This window comes from Mytilus galloprovincialis, chromosome 8 (assembly GCF_965363235.1).
Source record: "Mytilus galloprovincialis chromosome 8, xbMytGall1.hap1.1, whole genome shotgun sequence".
Classification (NCBI taxonomy): domain Eukaryota; kingdom Metazoa; phylum Mollusca; class Bivalvia; order Mytilida; family Mytilidae; genus Mytilus; species Mytilus galloprovincialis.
Window position 1 is genome coordinate 56,663,918 of NC_134845.1, and position 22,210 is coordinate 56,686,127.

Consider the following 22,210-nt stretch of genomic DNA (forward strand, 5'->3'; position numbering starts at 1 on the left):
GTCACATCCGGTCTCATATGATAGCTTCTTTCACACTGATTCCAAAAATATATAGTTTCTATATACTTTTGTATGTAGAATGGGAGATAATTGGCCACTTCCGGTTTGTTGGAAGTCATTTTTAGTCTTCAGTAATCTGTTCATGTATCTATATGACAAAATATATGGATTCTGGTTACTTTTAGCTGAAAAAAATTGCAAAAATAGCTACTTCCGGTTTTCTAAAGGTTACTTCCGGTAGCCATTTTTCAAGCTCATTTGTCATTTAACCTTTTGTATGAGGTCAAATGTCTTTATAATGAACTTAATTGAAGTTATAATCAAATAACTTCATATCAAGACATTTCAGGGGCACCAACTCCTATAAGAAGCCATTTAATTGTATAAGACTATATGTAATATATCTTCATTACAATAAAACTGACATTTTGCACTTGTGCTTTTATATGTATCTCTCAAAGTGTCGGAAAAAATGCAAAAACAAGCAAAAGTCACAATTGAGAACTTGACCTTGACCTTTGACCTTGACCTCATTTTCTAAGTTGGGACCCAGGGGACTCAAATAAAAACATTCCAGGGTTATACGGTTAACTGTTTATGAGTTATATAAACATACCGACAAATTTATTTTGTAAAGGTAGATAACTCCTATAAAATTTCATCGAATCGCTTCGATCCAAATTAGCCAAAAATTACTGAGGATGTAACGAACAATTTGTAAAATGAATTTTGTCGATATCTTTTTTTGTTACGAAGGAGATGCACACAGATGATAAACAGTGAATAGGGAGATAACTCTTACAAAGAAAACAGTTCGTCTTAGCAGGGTAAAATTTAAAAGCGCATAAACTATACGATACAATATGAGAAATATCTAAGCGACATATTGCGAAACAAACATTTATCGCAAGAACAAAATTTGGCGGAAAAAAAAAATAATAATCAGAAGAAAAACAATAAGTCTTTCCACAGAAAAGTGGAAAGACTTAATAAGGTGAGCGATACAGGCTCTTGAGAGCCTCTAGTTTTTTTACCAAAACAAGTTTGTTAAATATGAATCTATAGTTACCATATAAATATCTAAACAAACTGAAATTACACTTTACATCAATTATGATTGGTGTCTAAATTGCTTATTGAAATAAATAAGAACAAAAGTTTTTATTGAACAAACAGTTGTACCGATGCAGGAAAGCTTAAAAATAAAGGTTAGTTATATTAGCTAATATTTGGCCCCGAAACTGCATACATAGTGCAATTTTCCAATGTTAAAAAACATGATTTTATAAGAAATTATAGGATTTGAAATTGTTTAAATAAAGCAAAGTCTTTATTATGTGTTAAAATAAGTTTACGAATATAATAGTAAAAACTCAATTCTATCAAAACATATTCAAGACAAGACAAGACAATTTATTACAACTTAGGCACACGCATGGTGCTACAAGAGGATAACAATTAAACATTAACAAATACATATATACTTATACATTTACAAGCAAGACACACAATAAATACATAAGTGATATCATACAATAAAACTGAAATACATTTACATGTGTCTATTATATAACAGCCTCATGCCTTGTGGCCAAATTCAGAAACATGGATGGTTGACTAATTTCTATTCTGAACTAAAGAGGCAATCGGCAATCCTCAAGTGAATCCGCTTATCTCCTTCTTTCGTTAGATGAAGGTACAGAATCGGCCGAGTTGTGACGAATTACTCAAGAAGGCCCAACAGTTGCCTATCATATCTTCTTCATTCTTGTTCAAGTCATTTTTTTTTTAATTTTGCGCAGGAAAGGGATGTAATTTCATAAAAGATTGTTTTTAGTGGTTTCATTGTTTTATCATTTTGTTCTCATGTCATAGTCTAACGAAGTTCGTGTATCATTACTTTGTGTATTGTGGCAATATGTTTGCTATACGAAAGTCAACAAATGAATACAACATTATCAGAATTAATGTTTACCAAGGATTATAATGAATTGATTGAACTACGAGCCTCTATAACAAAACGGTTTGATATTATACCAGAAACATATACCTGGGACTATTATACTAACTAATTAGTATAATAGTCCCAGCATATACATAGTATATGAGGGTCGTAATAACAAAACTTGTCTTGGCATATTTCTCAATGACAGCAAACGGTGCTGTGTCATGGCCGATTAAGGGAATCTGGGGAGATGTTTTGATGTTTGCCTCTTAAACCTTATTTCGTTGTGAAATGGGGATATCTTCATGAAGAATAACGGTAAAAAATCTTCGGCCAAATGACGTTAACGGTAATTTTAAGTGCATGGCGATAACATGTACATTTTTAAGACGATAAAAAATCTACTGATTTGAGAATCACGTTAATTTTTTTCCCAGAAATAACGTTAACGATAATTATTTCAGACTGAGAGTGAAAGTCTCTGACGAATCATGGTAAGGATATTTTGACGAATCATGATAATTTTTTTAACCAATTTGACGCTAACGGTAGCCGAAAAATACCGTTTAGTGACTGAAAATAAAGGTCATTTATACCCTCGTTAATGTCTTTGTCATTGATCACACTATGAAGCCATGATTTTGTATGCAATCATATTTATTACATGTCTAGATGTTAGACGAAATGTTAATTAATGTATGTAATAACAATGATAATTGTAATGATTTTATGGTTCTGATCCTGCCTTAAATGTATATGATTTTTATAGAATGAAGATAATAACATCTGTCTGGTCTGAACTTTTTTAATGTTTCATTCTAGTTTATAAAAAATGTTTTTTCTGTTACAAATCATGATGTATTGTTTTGTGTATACATGTTATGCTGTCCATCAAGGGCCCTTGATTGGAATAATAAATATTCTTATTATTATTCTTATTTATGAGCATTTCTACTTGGATAATTTTGATATTGAGTTTATTTAATATTTTTAATGGCGTTTTATTTTAATCCATATCATTATCCTTATGTTTTTTTGTATCCTATAAATTTTTTCATGATTTTGGCCTTCAACTAAATAAGTTCGTTGTTGTATACCTCTTAAAGTAACTTTCAATCGGCGCTTAGCTCTACTTTTGTACCGGAAGTTAATTATTCCGCCATATTCAAATAACAAAACTTGTCTTGGCATGTTCCTCAATGACAACAAACGGTGCTGTGGCCGATTAAAGGAATCTGGGGAGATGTTTTGATGTTTGCCACTTGAACCTTATTTCATTGTGAAAAATCGAAGTGTAAGAAATGAAATTTCCATGAGAAAACACCCTCGTAAATATATCTACACATAAAAATCATATAATTTTTATTTGAGCCCGATCATGGACAGTATAGATCTTCCGTAAAGGTAGATTTTGCAAATCGATTTAACCAAAATATCTCCTTTTGAAAATATTTAAGGTGTTTCCTGTTTGAGAGTACGATGTCCATTTGAATAACTATCTATATTCTGTTTTTTTGTTATTGCAACAAGTAAATATTTACAGTAAAAGACCTTTAATCTTGAAAATAAAATTTTACAATGTTTTAGGCTGCAAAGTATTGATAATTTAGTATTTTAGGTTCTTTTCGTGATCAGATGGGATCTAATTAAAGTTATTTCTTTGCACTTGGTCCTTGTTTATATGTTGCACATGGACTCCCACACATAATTTTTGACATACATAAATAAGGAGGATCAAGTTATGTGAGCTAATACACTTTCTCGCTAATCCCGGCTGACCAGGCCGCTTGAACTTTTGACGTATACATCAATCACTTTTGCATTGTGGCGTCAGATATTTTGTTTTATGACGTCAAAATTTTACGGGAACCTGTGTGATATCCAGCATTTGTCCAGTAATGGCAGACAAATAGCAATAAGGATTATAAGGTGTATACACCTTGTCGCTATTTGTCTGGCATTACTGGACATCACAAAAGTTCCAATAAAATTTTGACATCATGATTGATAATAGAAAATATCTGAATAGAATAGGGATGTATGATTGAAGTAAAAAGTTCATGAGGGACCGATTCTCAACAATTATAATTGATCAAATGATATTTTATTGTAAAACAGGATGTAGGTACATGTTGCCTATGTAGGCAAATTTTTCTACTTGTACCTGCATGCAGGGTCGCACAGACACTGCCATAACTTTAGGCCATTAATTTTGACATTTAAAGAAACGACTGCAGCATGACGCTAGCTATATGAACCAGGGCTACACTATGAATAACTTGCTTAACCAAATTGCCAAAAAATACAGAATTTTAAAATGTCATTATACAAATTTAAAACACAGCAATGTACAGAGCACTTTAAAAAAAACACACAATAACAATTTCCATAATCATGTGTCAACCTTTGTACTTTGTTGTCACAACAGGATATTGAGGTTATACATTTTTTGTAGGAATACTATTTTTCTGAATCCATTTTTGGGCCATAAAAAAGAATAATTATGTTTGCCCTAACCCTACCTACCCAGAAAATAGCTGCCCACTCAAAATCTTTTATGGCCTTGATTTGAAAAAGTTTTTTTTTAATCAAATTGGCATGACAAATAAACACTTGACCCTGTAATTTCTTTGTCGAAATTAAAAAAAGAAAATGCCTACCTATAGCTACATGTACCTACCCATTGTCTCTACCTTTGGGTAGGGTTTGGGCATACCAAAATATTTTTAAGTAGCTTTGTTTGCAGTAAAGACAGGATTTGTTGATTTCATATCAATATCAGAAATATACATTGTAAATGATTAGAGCAGGTCACCCCAAAAAAAAATCAATTGAAATGGTCATACAATAAAACTATACATGAAAATTTTCCTTCTATTATACCAATTGAAATATTAACATTTACAATGTATACAATCCAAATACTCCACAATAATGATAATTATGATTAAAAGAGTCTGAGCAAAATGACTTTGACAGGGTGAACATGAATCTGGGGAAATGTCTTTGATACAAAAAAGCAATCCGCATAAACGACCCTGATTTTGGTAGAAAAGTCATAATAGTACGCCCAAGTCAAGATTATAAATAGACCCTAAACCTAAAGTGAATTAAGAGTGTTGGCTGATTTGTGATTTAGAATTCAAATTCACGACTGTACTGATCTCCCAGATAATGATTACTGTTGCCACCCATCAAATCTGTTGAAAAATTTGATTTTTATAACCTTTCAGTCAATTCCCAGAAAACTTTGCATTAATCATGTTTATTGACAAACATAAAATTAACTGACAACTATGATTATACTGTATCCTACGATAAATGAAAAACAAAAATCCTTTGTATAAGTTATACCCATGATACCTGACTGTATTAATATACAAACATGTATATTAAGGCAGGGCTCACACTACTTCAGAATTATAGGGAGAAGTGACTTCTCTTTTTGAAACTGATAGGGAGAAGTGGTGAAATTTGAAAGAGAAGTGCTCATTCGCGCGGTGCGCTACAATGTTTGGATTTTACAATAGTATAAAGGGCCATATGTAAATAATGTTCTTTATATATTGTTCAATTCATATCTGAGTAAAAAAAATACAATTAAAGTAACATTTGAAATGAAAAGTTGTTTAAGTTTTACTACGGTTCTTGTGAGAAACTTATTCCAACTAAATATCTAGCACTAAAAAAAAATTATTTTAAAAAATGTAAAGAAATTATAATATATCATTATTACAATTTAATTAAAAATTATCTTGTGTATGAAATTCAGTGTTTCTCTTAAAAAAAATATAAAAGTTATTAAGCTGGGCCATAATATATTGAAATTAGTATAATAGTCTCAGAGTTAAACAAATTTAATCAATAGTTTGAAACAATCCATAAAAAATATAGGGAATTATATACACCAATCAATTAGATGTAACCAAAAGTCTCTAAATGTGTGTGGAATGCGTAATTTTTCCCTTTGGGATCAATATTCTTCTGTCAGCTGAAAAGCCTGTTCCGTCCGTGCGTCCGTAGTAATTATTGTAAAAGTACGGATTTCGGTCATAGCTGGTCCGGTTCAGATCCGTAGTTTAGAAATCAGTCAATGGCGGACGAATGCAAGAAAATTTACAAAAAATAAACGATGTTTGACAAGTTATTTGAAAAGGAACATGACGTTTTTAATGCAATAAATGGATTAAACATTTACTGGAGGCAACTTTTATCACGATTCTTTTTTATTTTAGATATTTCTCTTTATCATATACAATGTACATAAATGATAGAATAATGTTTTTTAGGTGTGTACATTTAATGTTTCTTTTATATGCAACCTGGTCAAGTTATACTTCAACATCAAGAGTTCTATTAACATGCAATAATTTAAACATTTTCAGCACCAAATTAATCAATGTTCACTTATTGAATGTCACAACTCGGGCATTTATATCTTAGCCATTTTTTTTTTTTATCATAAATCCTTGTATTTCAGTTCAAACATGACGGACAAGACCTCAGCACAGGCGCAGCAGAAATTCACTAATCTACGTAAGAGATTGGACCAGCTTGGTTACCGGCAGACGCTAGGATTGGAATCTCTACCATTGGTGGAAAAATTGTTTGCTGATCTGGTCCATACTACTGACAGTCTGAAAAATGCTAAACTTGAGTTGGGAAAGCAGACAACAGAAACAAATGACGTTGAAAGTGCAATAGAACCTTATAAAAGTGACAATGCTAAACTTGTAAAGGAAAATAATGACCTTCACCAGCAACTTATTAAACAGAAAGATGAATCAGATGCTATTGTGAAAGGTAAATATAAGATTCAAAGGGGAGATAATTAAGGGTAAATATAGAATTACAGGGGAGATAATTTGAAGAAAAAATGATTGATTGTTGTTTGCTTTACATCCAATGGCAAATAAAAAAAATGGTTGATCATGATTCACAGTATGACTGAGTTGAATAAAGGGAATGACACATGAGTATTTTTGTCAATGAGAAACATGTATCAACATGGAACCCACAACACATGGAATGTTTTTGACTCATTTAGAGGTTGATATACATGTACAGTTGTTTAAAAAAAACGACAAATGTCTACACAGTTTGTCAAGCTCAAGGATGTGGTGTTTTACACTCATTATTATCGAAATTTTATGCTTCTTTTTTGTGATTTGATAGGGTTTTGAAAGTGTTTATAGTGCACACATTTCAGTATGAAGTTATTGGTGCTTCATACAAAATGTGCTTTAGTCAATACTTTTAACACCTCAATGAAATTAAAAAGAAAAAGTCATATCTTAAATCATAATAACAGTACATGTATAAGTATAAAGAAACTATAATACCATGAACACAGTTGTTAGAAAAATGTTCTTCATTTGCAGCATCAAATATCTCATATGAATAGACGTGTCAGTGTTCTACCCAAATGGCCTTTTACCATCATAAAATTTGTGGGGAAAACAATGTGTTTAAATAGTTTAAATGATGTAAAAAATTCTGCCACACCATCAAAAAGGGATATTAGAAGTTTATTACTTTCATTGTATACATTTTTCACCTTGCAATTTATCTTATTTTATATATTTATATATTTCTAGAACTAAAAGCCTCGCTAAGAAAACTAGAGCATGAGAATGCCGATTTGAAATTCCTGAATAATCAATATGTACAGAAAGCAAGACAATTGGAGAAAGAATCCAGGGAGAAATCAGATAGGATTCTCCATCTACAGGAGAAAAACTTCCACGCTGTTGTTCAGACACCTGGTAAGACAAGAAAAAAAACACATGTTTTGAGGGTTTTTGGCCAAACCTTAAGGAGGTAGACCTAGGTTAAGGGAAATAACTCTTAAAATCATCAGTACGTTTGTGTCAACCATTTTCAAAATATATTCTAAGCTTCTAGGTTACATAGATTATTTTCAATCTGTTTCAGGTAAATGCTTAAAATACATTGATGAACTTGACTTTTACAAACGCTTAACTGATTTAAAGAGTTATCTCCCTGAACCAAGGTCTACCCCCTTAAAATAGGTTTAGAAAATTTTATATGTCAAGCTCCTAATGTGTATTACAATTAAGAAACAGTTGAAGTTCAGTGTTCAACCAAAAGTACTGATATCAAAGGTCAAATGATTATAAAATTTTTAATTTTAATCATTTTAATTTGATTTAGAATAAAAGCACATTGGTTTATAATCATGTAAACTGCCATTCATGAAATTAATTGTGAATTGCAAGAGTTACCTCTCTTTGTATTAAAAGCGCAAAATATGGAGGGACATTCTAACTCGTCAAGAATTAACTAACAAAGCCATGGCTAAAAAAAAACTAATAAAAACAACTACAACAAAAAAACAGTCAAACAATAGTACACAAAAAAACAACATAGACAACTAAAGAACAAACAACAGGAACCCCACCAAAAACTAGGGCTGACTTAGGTGCTCTTGAAGGATTCAAGTACTGTATGTCTTGTAACCATGGTAACAGAAAAAAACTTTATACATCTTTGATTTTCTTTTTTTTTTTAATTATCAGAATACTTGATTTATCTTCCTTTTACCAGGGTATAAAACATTAATTGCCACCAAATGCACCCAAAAACTGATAATTTTGGTTTAAAGGGGGAACAAGCTATGAAGTTGACAACAAATACAATTTTTGATTCTTTTTGTTTCAAACATTTATAAAAGTGAAATTGTGAAATATTATTTAACTCCCTGCATTATATAATTATGTTCTGGTGCAGTTATGTCAAATAGGCTCAGAAACATTGATAAAGCATTATAAACTTGCACGTCAATAATTCAATGAATTATCCAATGACTGTAAATTCAGAAATTATTGCGATGTGTTTATTATTGTGAAAAACGTGACAGAGTTGTAAAAGCAATAATTAAAACTTGCATTTTGAAATATTTTATATGAATTAAACAGAATTTTACTAAAAATCGTAAAAATTAAAATCGCATTTAAGTATAAAATGACAAAATCGCAATAATAAATGCACGCAATAATTTCTGAATTTAAAGTACAATTAAGCATCCTTTCCTGTGTAAATAATTACATTTACATTAGGTCAAATGAACTTTGGAATTCTAAGATCATCTCAATGTTTGATAAGATGTAGTCTTTTCTGAAATACACACAAAATGTTGATAACGAGTCCATGCATTGTAAAATATTTCTTTAGTTATTAATGCAATTTGGATAGACGTTTAAGTAGGTAATGAATAAAATGTGAGACTTTGAGGCCATTTTGGGAACATGAATTTAACAACTAATGCTCCATTAATGTTTTACAGATTGTAAAATTTCTACGTGGCTGGGATAAGGTACCGGTATTTGATGTATCCACTAACAAATGTGAAAATCTATCAATAAAACATTATTAACTTTAAAAAAAAAATTAAAAAAGTCTACGTTATTATATTTTAGGAGGTAAGAAAAAGACAATCCCCTTCAGAAGACAGAGGATGGAAATAGACACTATAGTCCCAGAATCTGATGGTCCAAGTAGACTAGTTATCCCAAATCCAGAGGACCCTTACATTGCTGATCTACTACAAGTGGCTGATAACAGAATTGCAGAGCTGGACCGTGAAGTCAGGAGGCTGAATGATGAAAAAGATATTACTGAAAGAAAAGTCAAGAACTTCAGAGAACAGGTAATTGTGTTTTTATGCCCCATTTATGGGCATTGTGTTTTCTGGTCTGTGCGTACATCTGTCTGTTCGTTCATTTGTCCATCCATTCGTTCCTCCGTCCGTCCCGCTTCAGGTTAAAGTTTTTAGTCCAGAAAGTTTTTGATGAAGTTGAGGTCCTATCAACTTGACAATTAGTACACAGGTTCCCTATGATATGATCTTTCTAATTTTAATGCCAAATTAGAGATTTGACTCCATTTTCACGGTCTACTGAACATAGAAAATGATAGTGTGGATGGGGCATCCATGTTCCGGAAGAATTATAAAAAAATTACATTTAAGCATCATTTGTCTTTTTTCTGAATTTGTTCATTTTTCATGTCTTGAAAAAAACTTTTCCTTGTTTTGGGGTTTTGTCTAAATCAATGCTCTCTGCAGATATATTTTTAGATTAAACTTGGCCTAGTTAATATTGACTTTGTTGGATTCCATCATAAACTCAAATTTTATGCTAGCTGGCCAAAGGGCTTGTAGAAATTGATATCTCACTTGCAGCACCCAAAGGGGAAGTAAACTTAATTCTTGTCTATTGTTTTAAGATGTGTCATGATCATAATCAAGACTATCTCCAATCAGAATAACTTTAAAAGAAAAAGTTGTATCAAGATCTTTAAGAGTTTATATCTCTGAAACCAAAGCATTTAGGGCAAATCTGACCAGGTTGTAAACAGTCTGCACCAAAAACTTTTTCAACTTCTAGTCCGATGACCAATATACTGACATTTTTCTTATTGGTCCAAACAAAGTTTTTCAAAAATTTACTAGTCCGAATGAAATTTTACTAGTCTGGGGCATCGGACTAGTGGCTAACCGTGCAGACTGTGTAAATATGTTCATCAGGTCAAGGTCTATCTGCCCTGAGCTTTTCAGACACATCAGACAACCTGTTGTTGGGTTGCTGTCCCTGAATTGGTAATTTTAATGACATTTTGCAGTTTTTGGTAATTTTCTTGAGTATTATAATCATGATAATAGATGTAGATAAACTGAGCAAAATTGTTCAGCAAAGTAAGCAACAAATAAGTCGAATGATCAAAATTGTCAATTGACCCCTTCCAGAGTTATTGACCTAGTCACCTTTTCAGATACTTTTGTAAATTTTACAAAAATATTTTCCTCTGAAACTACTGGGCCAAGTTCATTATAGATAGAGATAATTTTAAACAGCAAGAATGTTCAGTTAAGTAAGATCTACACATTACCAAAACATAATTTTGTCATGAATTCTATTGTACCTCTATCCTTTTTCATTGGGAAAATATGCATCATTTTTATCAAATTGGGAAATTTATAACAAACCATGAATTTGACTGCAACTTCAATTACCCCCTTTCAAGAGGTAAACCCTCATTTGAAATAAGACCCCTTATTGTCAGTAATGATACATAAATTGACCCTTAATTTAAATCTGCACATATAGTTATTTTTAGGCATGAAAATTGTTTAAATGAGTGTTTTTCAGTTTGTATTCATGCACAATTACTACTGAGACTGCACTGTTTGGGAAAAAACTTGTCTTACTTTTATTCTCCGGTAATTTAAGGCAAACAATATCACTGGGCTCTTAATGGCCTCTAGTTACTAGACATATTAGTAATTATTATATATATATTATATATCTACACATATTATTCACCCAAAATTAAAAGTATTACTAGTCATCTAGTCATTTGGTCCAGTAATACCAGTGTTCTCCCCAGGCCGTTTTAGCGTCGCGGTACCGCGACGCTATATTTCTTCCCGTGACGCTATAATAATTACCGCGACGCTATAATTATTACCGCGACGCTATAATTATTTTCAGGATGTTATTTTTCTCGTTCCTAAATTTTGAACTTTCATCTAATTACCACTTACGATCATAAAAAAATATATCACTTTTAATTGTAATCCCTTCAAGTCAGACAATAGAGGCAATTTAGAGTGGTTAAATAGGTGTTAATTGCCTTTTGGGTGATAAATGTTTGGATATGAATACCCCAAGCTGTCACTTTGACATGATTAATACCACGTGGTTTGCAATCGGCAAATTTCGACAAGGAGAAAACGTAATCAGAAAATCAGAAAAAAAAATCGAAATATATGTTTGCTAAATGAAATTTCAAAGAAACAAACAATTTTCTCTTTTAAAATGAGGTTGAGTCTTATCTTTTTACGACTTTTAATATATTAGTATTACTTTCTTTCTCTTCCTATAATTTACTTTTTGTAAATCAAGAGTGAAAATTTTGATTTTGGGCTAAATAAGTTTTGTACTTTCGTTAGAAAGTGACCAAAATTGGCTTGTGTATATGTTTCATCCATTTAATGCATTAAAAACGCCACATTCATTCCCAATCTCTTGTCAAACATTGTTTATTTTCATATTTTTCATTGCTTTTGGCGGCCATTTAATATTTTAGTGTAAACTACTGATCGGAACCTGACCAGATATGACAAAAATCCGCATTTTACAATAATAACTACATATGCACAAATGGCACAGTAGACAGAAAACAATGACACATAAAGAGAAAACTAAGCATTAATAATAAGAATAGACTACTTGTAGATAACTTTGTTAAAAATATATCATTTTGTAAAAATAAACAACTGGGACCATGAACCAATATGTTTCAAAGACATGATAAAGAATTTTTTCTATTCAAATTTTTTATTAAGAACCCATGTTTTTTCCTACATATTTAGTGCAATTGTATCTATACAGGTTTCACTATAATAAACCATTCATTCATTTAGCTGGGTATAGGTAGGGTAACTGGGACCACACATATATTTTTATTTAGGCTAAGAGGAAAAAAATAATTCTGGAACTATAAATGAATATAGAAAACATAAACTGAAAATACTGTTATCATGGTTATAGTTTAATTGTATTCTCAGTTATGAATTCAATAGTATAAAAACAAAGAATAGGGCGGAATAGAATATTTTATTTACCAAATAAGGGCCTATAGCATACAAACATTATAATACATTTTGTAAATAAACAATAATGTATATAACATAAAGGAAATAAAGCGTTGCCACGACACGATAAATTACATTGAAAAAAAATACAATTTTTTTTTTTTTACGCCAAATGTGATGCTATCCAAAATTTCTGGGGAGAACACTGAATACATATCACTTAACTGGACCAAATAAATTTTTACTGGAAGTTGCCCAATGTCTGGCAACCTTGAGAATGATAGTTCGCAACATTTGTTAAGTTTTCTGCTTATGTCAGTTTGATCAGAAATACTTGTAACAATGTATAAAGTTGCATTTCATATCAGTACGTAACGTATGTATCAACTGGACAATTTTTTGGAGGCCCTGCCTCCTTTATCAGGGTCCAGTCACTAGGAATTAATCACCAATTTTCAATGCTAAGTTTTCTGCTTAACCCAGTTTGGAACTACTTGTGATACATTGTAAATCAATGATCTTTTCTGTACAGTTGCATTACTATCAGTACAATGTGTAGACCATTTTGAGACCCTGTCCCCTAGTTCATGGTCAAGTTGTTTACAGAAAGGGATAGTGTTCTTACAAAACATGGATCAATCAAGTTTCATTTTGGTATTACATGCATGCTCTATACTACCAATTTACTCTTAAGTACTCTAAAATTTGCTAAGATCCTTAATAAAATGTATAGTACATTTTGTATATGTAAATCAGTTGGTGTTCAAAATTTGAAACATTAACTGTTAGACTCAGTTTACATGGTTTACAGAAATTTAAAAAAATCAATGTATGATTTACATGTACATGATATATGACAAAATGTATGATATTATTGATATTTCAGTTCCAGTATTGTGAGAATTCATACTTATTTTGAGTTAGAATTATTTCCCTTTGCTGTCATTTTGAAAGTCAATGTGCACAAATTTCTTCATTAATCAACTAAATTCTACTTGTTAAACTGATCATGCTCTGGACCCTAGACCTTTCAATTTTGTCTTAATAAGGGACGACATCAAAAGATCGATGTAGGATAAAAAACTTAAATCGAATAGTTTGGGGGTGGGGGGGTCAACATTGCTGCAAGTTTTGTTAATCTAAAATCGATTTTACATATATCCATATAGGTAAATCAATTTTTCCAAAATTAAGTTAAGAAGGGGGTAGGGGGGTCAGCGAAAAAACTATGTGAATTAAGTTTTTTATCCTACATTGAACTTTTGATGTCCTCCCTAAAGTGAATTTGTTTTTTTGACCTGTATACTTTATCACTTTGTTGAAGTTACAATGTAAGAATTCTCTCAGACATGCTTGTACTTGTTTGATTAGTCAAATTAATATTAAAAAAAGAAACACAGTTCTTTTCAACATGGACCAAGGGAAATAAATTGTTCTCAAGTTTTGTCAACTGAAAACTGAGTTAATCTCTATAGGGGGTCTCATTGGGAAGTTCTGATCCCGGGTCCTGCTTACTGTTTCACCAGATTACCGTATCCCGCTTACACTATGTACGTAAGCAATTCTCATTTTTGTGTAGTTTCCCTTGTCCCGCTTGACTTCATTTCCCGTTTACATGGCACAATAATTTGACTTTCACATGTCACGCTTACAAAAAATCAGCAATCCCACGTCACACTTAGACCCCAATGACACTCACTCTATACTGAGTATTTCTCATAGCTTTGGACTTTTGAATGGAATAACATTGGTGTTGAATACATTAAGCTTTTTAAGAAGTCTCAAAGGAAGAGAACTCCATCTTAAAAAAGAATTGAAGAGAGAAAATTTGTGTGGTTAAAGAACCTATATTTCTTTTTTATCATTGTTTATTTACCATTCAGAACCTTATCTTATATTAATGATGTAAAAGCCAATTTCTTGAGGCTTTTAGTTATAAATAACTAAAACTTCTGACTAGGGTTCTGTAACTTTTATTCAGACTAACGAAGTTCAATAATGGTAATGTAAATAAAGCCCTGTAAAATATAAATGTACTTATAAGTTACAGATAGATAAATCTGTTTACTAAGTGATAATAATTAAAACTAATGTTCATATTTCATTATCATGCAATGAGAATAGAATTCGTCCGTCAATAGTCCATGTCAATAAGTTAAAATAGAATAACACAAAATACTAATCCCTAATTACAGAATGTAATTAATAAGCTAACAATATAACTTTATTCAAATATGTACTAATATCAATTACTAAGAATATAAAAATATACAAAATACTTAAAATAACAGGCTTTGGTACAAAAGCACAAAATGTAATGGTTGCATATGATTTACAATTTACTTTCAAATAAATCCTTTTAATTGATGCATTAATTTGTTAAAATCACATGTCACTCAGTGTCATCGAGTAAAGGCACTTTACATTGTGTATATAAACCATGTACTAAGATGATATTATTAATTTTTAAATGATTAGGTTCAGCCTATATATTATATTAGAAAAAAAACCCAGAAAGATTGAGAAATAGTTAAGATTTTTTTCTCCTCTCTAAAGTGAGACTTTCTCACATGATTGCATCATCATACATGAAATGGAGGGTATACTAAATTCAACTTGTCTGTTTGACAGCCAGAATAATCATTACTTCATTGTTTTGTCTGTTTGTCAATCTGTTCATAAATTTTTCCTCAATAAATTTAGTTGCATATTATTACTCAGCATTTTGTATTCGGAAATTTATTTTGCATTTTGTCATGAACTTATAACTTTATGGTGCACACATTCTTCAACAGTACATGAAGTAGTGCACAGGTCTGCATTATTTGGAGACTGCACAGACAACACACAAAACATGTCTTCCCTATGTATTCCTGTCTTATTGACAGGTTGTGTATTAAACATACATTTTTATACTATGTGTTATCTTTAATGATGATTTTTTGTCGAGCCTGCAACTTTTGTTGCAGAAAGCTCGACATAGGGATAGTGATCCGGCGGCGGCGGCTACGGCGGCGGCGGTGTTAGCTAACTTCTTAAAAGCTTTATATTTTAGAAGGTGGAAGACCTGGATGCTTCATACTTTGTATATAGATGCCTCATGTTACGAAGTTTCTGTCAGTTACATGTCCAATGTCCTTGACCTCATTTTCATGGTTCAGTGACCACTTGAAAAAAAAGATCAGAATTTTTGTAATGTTGAATCCTCTCTTATTATAAGTAATAGGATAACTATATTTGGTATGTGCGTACCTTGCAAGGTCCTCATGCCTGTCAGACAGTTTTCACTTGACCTCGACCTCATTTCATGGATCAGTGAACAAGGTTAAGTTTTGGTGGTCAAGTCCATATCTCAGATACTATAAGCAATAGGGCTAGTATATTCGGTGTATGGAAGGACTGTTAGGTGTACATGTCCAACTGGCAGGTGTCATCTGACCTTGACCTCATTTTCATGGTTCAGTGGTTATAGTTAAGTTTTTGTGTTTTGGTCTATTTTTCCCATACTTTGTGCAATAAGTCTACTATATTTGTTGTATGGAATGATTGTAAGGTGTACATGTCTAGCGGGCAGATGTCAGCTGACCTTGACCTCATTTTCATGGTTCAGTGGTCAAAGTTAAGTTTTTGAGTTTTGGTCTTTTTATCTAATATTATATGCCAAAGGTCAACTATATTTGGTGTATGGAATTATTTTATGATCTAAATGTAAGTCCCGCAGGTTTTATTTGACCATGACCTCAATTTCACGGTTCATTGCACAGTGTTAAGTTTTTGTGTTTTGGTCTGTTTTTCTTAAACTATAAGTAATAGGTCAACTATATTTATTGTATGGAAGCATTGTTAGCTGTACATGTCTGCCTGGCATGGTTCATCTGACCTTGACCTCATTTTCATGGTTCATTTGTCTTTGTTTAGCTATCTTGGTTTATGTTAAGTTTATGTGGCAGTTGTTAAAGCTTTATACTTAGGACTATCAACATAAATATCAATGATTAGTAAAGAAGGCGAGACATTTCAGTGTGTGCACTCTTGTTATAATATATTTAGACTCTTAATAGTTATGGGTTAAAAAATATAATGAATCCAAATATAATATTTTATGTGCTAAAAAACTAAACTGACATGATTGACCTCAAAGAGTTCATTCATATATATATCAATCATGTATATATATTCATCTATACCGTCATGACAGTACACTATTCTTATTGGATAATTGATGTCACGAAAACTATAAGTTATTGAATTTTAATGATGTAAATTTTAAAATAATTTTCTTCCCTAACAACATGCTAAGTTCTGCTGACCTATCACTATCTAGAAAAGAATTAAGAAATTCATGTTTGGTCGTAAAATTATCAAACTGTTTGTTGAATTTTCTAACACGGTGATCGACTCCCTTGGCGATACCATAAAAACTTTACAGATAAACGTTAATGTAAACTTATAAGAACCTCTACATACTTATCGTTGGTGAAAAGTACGCAAACATTTTATTGATATGTGCAACTGATAAAAATAAATCTCTCAATATATATTGATAGCTTTGTTCAAGACCAATACACAAATATTTAATCTGCAACGTTCAACCACATTATAAATTTGTCATGAAGGGTTTCATTCTTCCCTATGAATACAAAATGCACCAAAATTATTGAAATTTCACTCTTGGGTCTTTTTTCTATTTAACAGTATAATATTTTATTCTTTTTAATTTGTTTTCATTTCATATAACCCTATAAAGTCTTTCTTTGTATAAGTTTACATAATTTAAAACTTAAAGGTATAGGCTTTTAACAGGTAACAAGATTGAGGGGCCATTTACAGGGGGATTATAACACAATATTTAAATTTATTGATCAATGTTTTAATCAGATTAGAAAAGGTCACTTGCTGACATAAACCTCAACATTGACTTCATTAAATAGCCTATTCAAAATTTTATTTATCAAAATATTGATCGGCTTGTTGAAAGCCCCTCATGCATGGCCCCTGCATTCGTCAATAAATCCAAATCTATTACAAGTCAGTACATGAATGGAATATAGGGGATATAGTATTTGTAGTAAGAAAGATCGAAGCGGGAATTTGTCACAGTATATGCATGTTAAATATTTTCTCGACACACTAAGCTTAATCAAGAATTGTGGGTCATATTCCAATTTGAAGGACTTTTGGCGGGGCATAAAAAAAGTAGATTTCTAAACATCCATTTAAGGTAAGTTTTCCATTTCATTGCAGATCTATATTTAAACAATGGTTTCCAATCATTGTATTGTCAATTATTTGTATAGGTTATTGATTTCATCCGAAATAGACATTTGTCTTTGTTTACTCATTAATTTCCTCCAGGTTAATAACAGTGTCCTGTAATAGCAGGGAAAATACCTTGATTAATTAATAAAGAAGATGAAATGCTTATTGATTTTCAGTTATCACCTTGGCAAGAACTTTGTAGATGTGTAATTTTGTATTGAATATATTTCACCTTAAATTGCATTTATTGGAAAAATATTTTGTTGTCTCTTTCCCTTTCATTTTAAGTTGATGCATTTTAAACCTAATACCTCTTTTTACAAGAATTTATATATATCATCAAAAGCAGATTTGCATATACTCCATATTAACCATTGTTAAAGCAGATTCAATTTGAAGGCCTTTAAACTGTTTAAATTCCAAGTTTAGAATTTAAATTCAACTTTGCACTTGTCATATGCCATCAAATATTTATTAAAATTTGTGTAAATGCTTTTAACAGTTTTCTGAATTGGGAGCAATGATATCTATGCATTTACATGTACATGTATTTGAATTAATTTTCCAGCAAAGCTGTAGGAAGGAGTTTGGATTTAAAAAATACATACATATGTAAACTAATATTCCCCCTAAGCTAGCATGTACCAGTTCCTGTCTAAAGACTACTTAAAAATCATTTAAAATTCAAATTGATTCAATAGAATTTTAATTATGAATGACTCTTAATTTTATGATATCATAATCTTGTGCAGGTTTAAGCATGATTCAAAATTGTCTGTTTAGGGCAAGTTGACAAAACTTCCCTTTCACTATTTATTGAGAGGTGTGAAAAATATAGATGCTATATTAATAATTCATGACAATAGTATGTATGATTTGCATGAGCGAAATTATGAGTATTAAGAAATAAGGATACAAACATGTTTTTGCCCCTTCCTTAAACAATTCTATGCAGAAAATGATCAAATAATTAAAAGAGCCAGAGAAATCTTATAAAAGGTTACAGTCTTTTAAAATAAGCAAATAATTATATTTTAACTTGTTGATAGTTCTGCCTAGTAAGTTCATAACAGAACCCCCTCCCCCTTTTCCTGACAGTTTTCTATTTAAAAGTGAAATTAAGTGAAGATGAAATGATGTGAAATTCATTTAGACTGCATCATGGCTCTGAATGATTTCTACCATGTGTACCTCACCAGTAAAATCTCCCTACTGTTAACAGGTTAAAAAGCTTGACACATATCAAAATACATGTATATATGCATATTATGCAGTTATGTGCACTGCATGGATAAGGATGCAGAGATGTTGATGTCCCTAAGATACAGGCGTTTTTAATTCATTGACAATATAATTTGAAACAAGAAAATCTCTGCAACTCTGCAATGCATACAGTCTAACCTTATTTATCCGAGCAGAAAAATATGTCAAAATACTCATCAGGCATGATTTCAGAATTTGATGAAATAGGGGGGACAGAAAGGGGGTTCCTTTTCAAATAGAAGCAGAAGAAGAAACAAAAAATACAAAATTTTATCTTTATACATTAAAAAAAAAATGTTTATAGGGGGGAGGGGGAGGGCTGTATGGATCCATGCCTGCAAACTTTGTCATTTGCTAATATACGCCATGGACAGCTAATTTCTGCGTACTGAAATTTAACCTTAGAATCTTTAAACAAATTATCAACTCTGGAGTTGCAAGTTCTAGCACCTCACAAGGCAGCTGTGTTTGTATTCTCTCTAGACCTCTTGCTTCGATTCCATCAATAAAGCTGCCAGCCAAGATCTAGCAATATAGTGCTGAAAGTGGCTTCAAAAACCAACAATCAATCAATCGCCAAACCTATCACATGTATGAAATGCATAGGTAATCAAAAGGGAAAACAAACTTTTTTTGGGGGGGCATTAAGCTTGATTATTATATTCTCTTTCATCGTTTAAGAAGTCCCTAAGGTTTCAGTCACTGTTTTATATCTAATACACTGAAAAGAAACCATATATTGCATATAAGTACAACTGTACAAATACATACATGTATTTGAAATACCATGTCAATAATATGACTAATTGAATACCATGTAATGGTACAGGATTCCAAGGTGTCACTGCAAAGGCCCCAAAATATTCAATAAAAGTCAATTTAAATGTAATAAAAATTATAACATGATTTGAAATATGTAGGTAGGTGGGGAGATCTGATAGGTTGTAAAGTTAATTGTTTAGCAAATATTTGTTTGTTTTCAAATTTAAATGCTTTTATTAGGGTTCTGTATGTGTTTTGTAGAAATTGAACTTTTGGAGATAAAAGTAAACAATGTACTTGCTGAAATAATTGTTGAATTTTTTTTTATGGCTGTTTAAAAGTTGTGTGTTTGTTTTAAATGAGAAGTGGTTGTATAAAATATGACTGATCATGTTACTTCTTGAGGGGTCTGCTCGGATAAATAAGGTTATTTACCTTATGCATGTAAAAAATTTCTGCCTTTATTCATCAGTCTATTTCTTACATCAGTGACAGTCCAAAGTTAGTTGATAATTTTTCAACAGAACCAGTGTATAATTACACACATCAGTGACAGATCCAGGGGGAGAGTTCCAGGCATTGGAACCCCACCCCCCCTTTTTTTTTGAACGATCAATGCATTTGAATGGGAACATATAGTTTGAACCCCCCCCCCCCCCCCCCTTTTTAAAATGGTTGGATTCGCCCCTGCACATCCAATTCATTTGAACCGGCAACCTTGGTGGATATTTGTCTCTTTGGAAACCATATTGATAAAGTATTGTTTAATTTGCTCTTTCCTGAATATGTGTGAAATATCTGCTACTGGATCAGATAAACAAAAATCAATCAATCTTATGTAAAATGTATGTAGGGTCTTTTTTTATATATACAAAAAAGGAAAATAAGGATTTAGAATAACCGTTGACATGTACTATTTAATCTTCAAGTTATATTGCAAAAAATCATTTATTTGTACTGTCTAATTTTAAGGGACATTAACTCTTCATACCATCAAGAATGAAAAAAGGGGGACATGTGTATGATTGATTGTTAAACAAAATCATGCATCAAAATGAATTCAAATAAAATTCAAACCTTTTCTTTTATAATTCAAGTCTTGACATTTTGTCATCCAGGGGACTTTTTTGCATTACTGTAAGACAGAGTTTGCTTATTGTTGAAGGTCAGGTGTGGTCACTTGTAGTTTATGAAATCCTAGTCATTTGGCCTTGGAATAGTTGTCTCAAACATGCAGGTTATTGTACCACATGTCCTTATTTGAAAAAGAATTTTTATTATGTGGAAATTTTGTATTTGTATGCATTCATTCTGTCATTTTAAAAGTCCCTTACTTATTTAGTACATTATAATTCCTCTGAATAAAACTTTTACCAATTATCACCTTTTTTGCCATATAAATCGTTTTATATTTGAATGTCAAATCTAATTCAATTGATTTTCAATAATAACTTTGATATAAAAGATGCATTGAATTGCTTTAAATATCTCAAGTCAGCATATCATTATCATAAATTTTTCAAGTGAAAAAAAATATAGATATGAAATCTACATTCCTATTGTCAGTTTCAAACTCATTCCTTATCCAAGCATAGACAAGCTATTCAATTTTGTTTTTATCAGTATTTAGGCTGTTATAAAAACGAAATTATTTTGGATAATATTACATTTTGATATTGTCCATTCAAGTGGTAAATATATCTTTCATGTGTATTTAAACTTCAAAATGTTTGTTTATTCTTTTAAAGATATGTCACATTGAAATGTACAACTGAATAGAGGCCCATTTTCCTGATATCGTGTTAGCAACTCACTGACGTAATTTAGGTCCGTTAAAAGGGGATATAAATTATGGTAATAAAAATTTCAATGTTTGAACATGCATAGATATGTGACAAATTTGGTTATCAATATCTCAGATCCATTTAAATCCAAATTGCTTTCATTTTTTAACGCTGTAAATAGTTCTGTTCAAAGTAATATGATAAGTATTTTGAGATAAATGCATGTTTGTTACATGTACCTTCCCTTATTCAGTAATTTGTTCAAATTTGTTTATTTTAAGATCAATTCAAAGGCATGCATTTTTTACAGTAAGGAGATAACTGAAATGCAAATGAAAGAATTATTTACATATATATATATTAAAGCATCTTTTACAAAACTGTCAGATGACTTTTTTGCTCTATAAATTTATTTCATAATCAGATATATTTAGAAATCCTTTCAGTTCAATTTTTTTTCTCCCTTAAAATTCAAAATGAGTGTATTAGGCTCTAACAATTTTAAATGTATATATTATCAAAACTCATCAAATTTGACAGTTCGTCTAACACAATTTCTAAATGTCTTTTTCAATGAAT

At 31.2% G+C, this 22,210-nt stretch overlaps 1 protein-coding gene across 3 annotated transcripts in view; it reads left to right on the forward strand.

The window, feature by feature from the left end:
- Positions 1 to 3,083: 3,083 nt before the first annotated feature.
- LOC143042254 (centrosomal protein of 135 kDa-like) overlaps positions 3,084 to 22,210 on the forward strand; it is a 50,499-nt gene continuing 31,372 nt past the window's right edge. For 2 of the 3 annotated variants that reach the window (XM_076214514.1, XM_076214515.1), the window contains exons 1-4: positions 3,084 to 3,239; positions 6,426 to 6,748; positions 7,543 to 7,710; positions 9,385 to 9,614. In XM_076214514.1, coding sequence (XP_076070629.1) covers positions 6,433 to 6,748; positions 7,543 to 7,710; positions 9,385 to 9,614 — 714 coding nt within the window. In that variant the 5' untranslated portion in view covers positions 3,084 to 3,239; positions 6,426 to 6,432. Of the gene's footprint in view, positions 3,240 to 6,425; positions 6,749 to 7,542; positions 7,711 to 9,384; positions 9,615 to 17,601; positions 17,785 to 22,210 lie in introns of those variants that run through there. The other variant, XM_076214518.1, reaches the window with a different exon arrangement.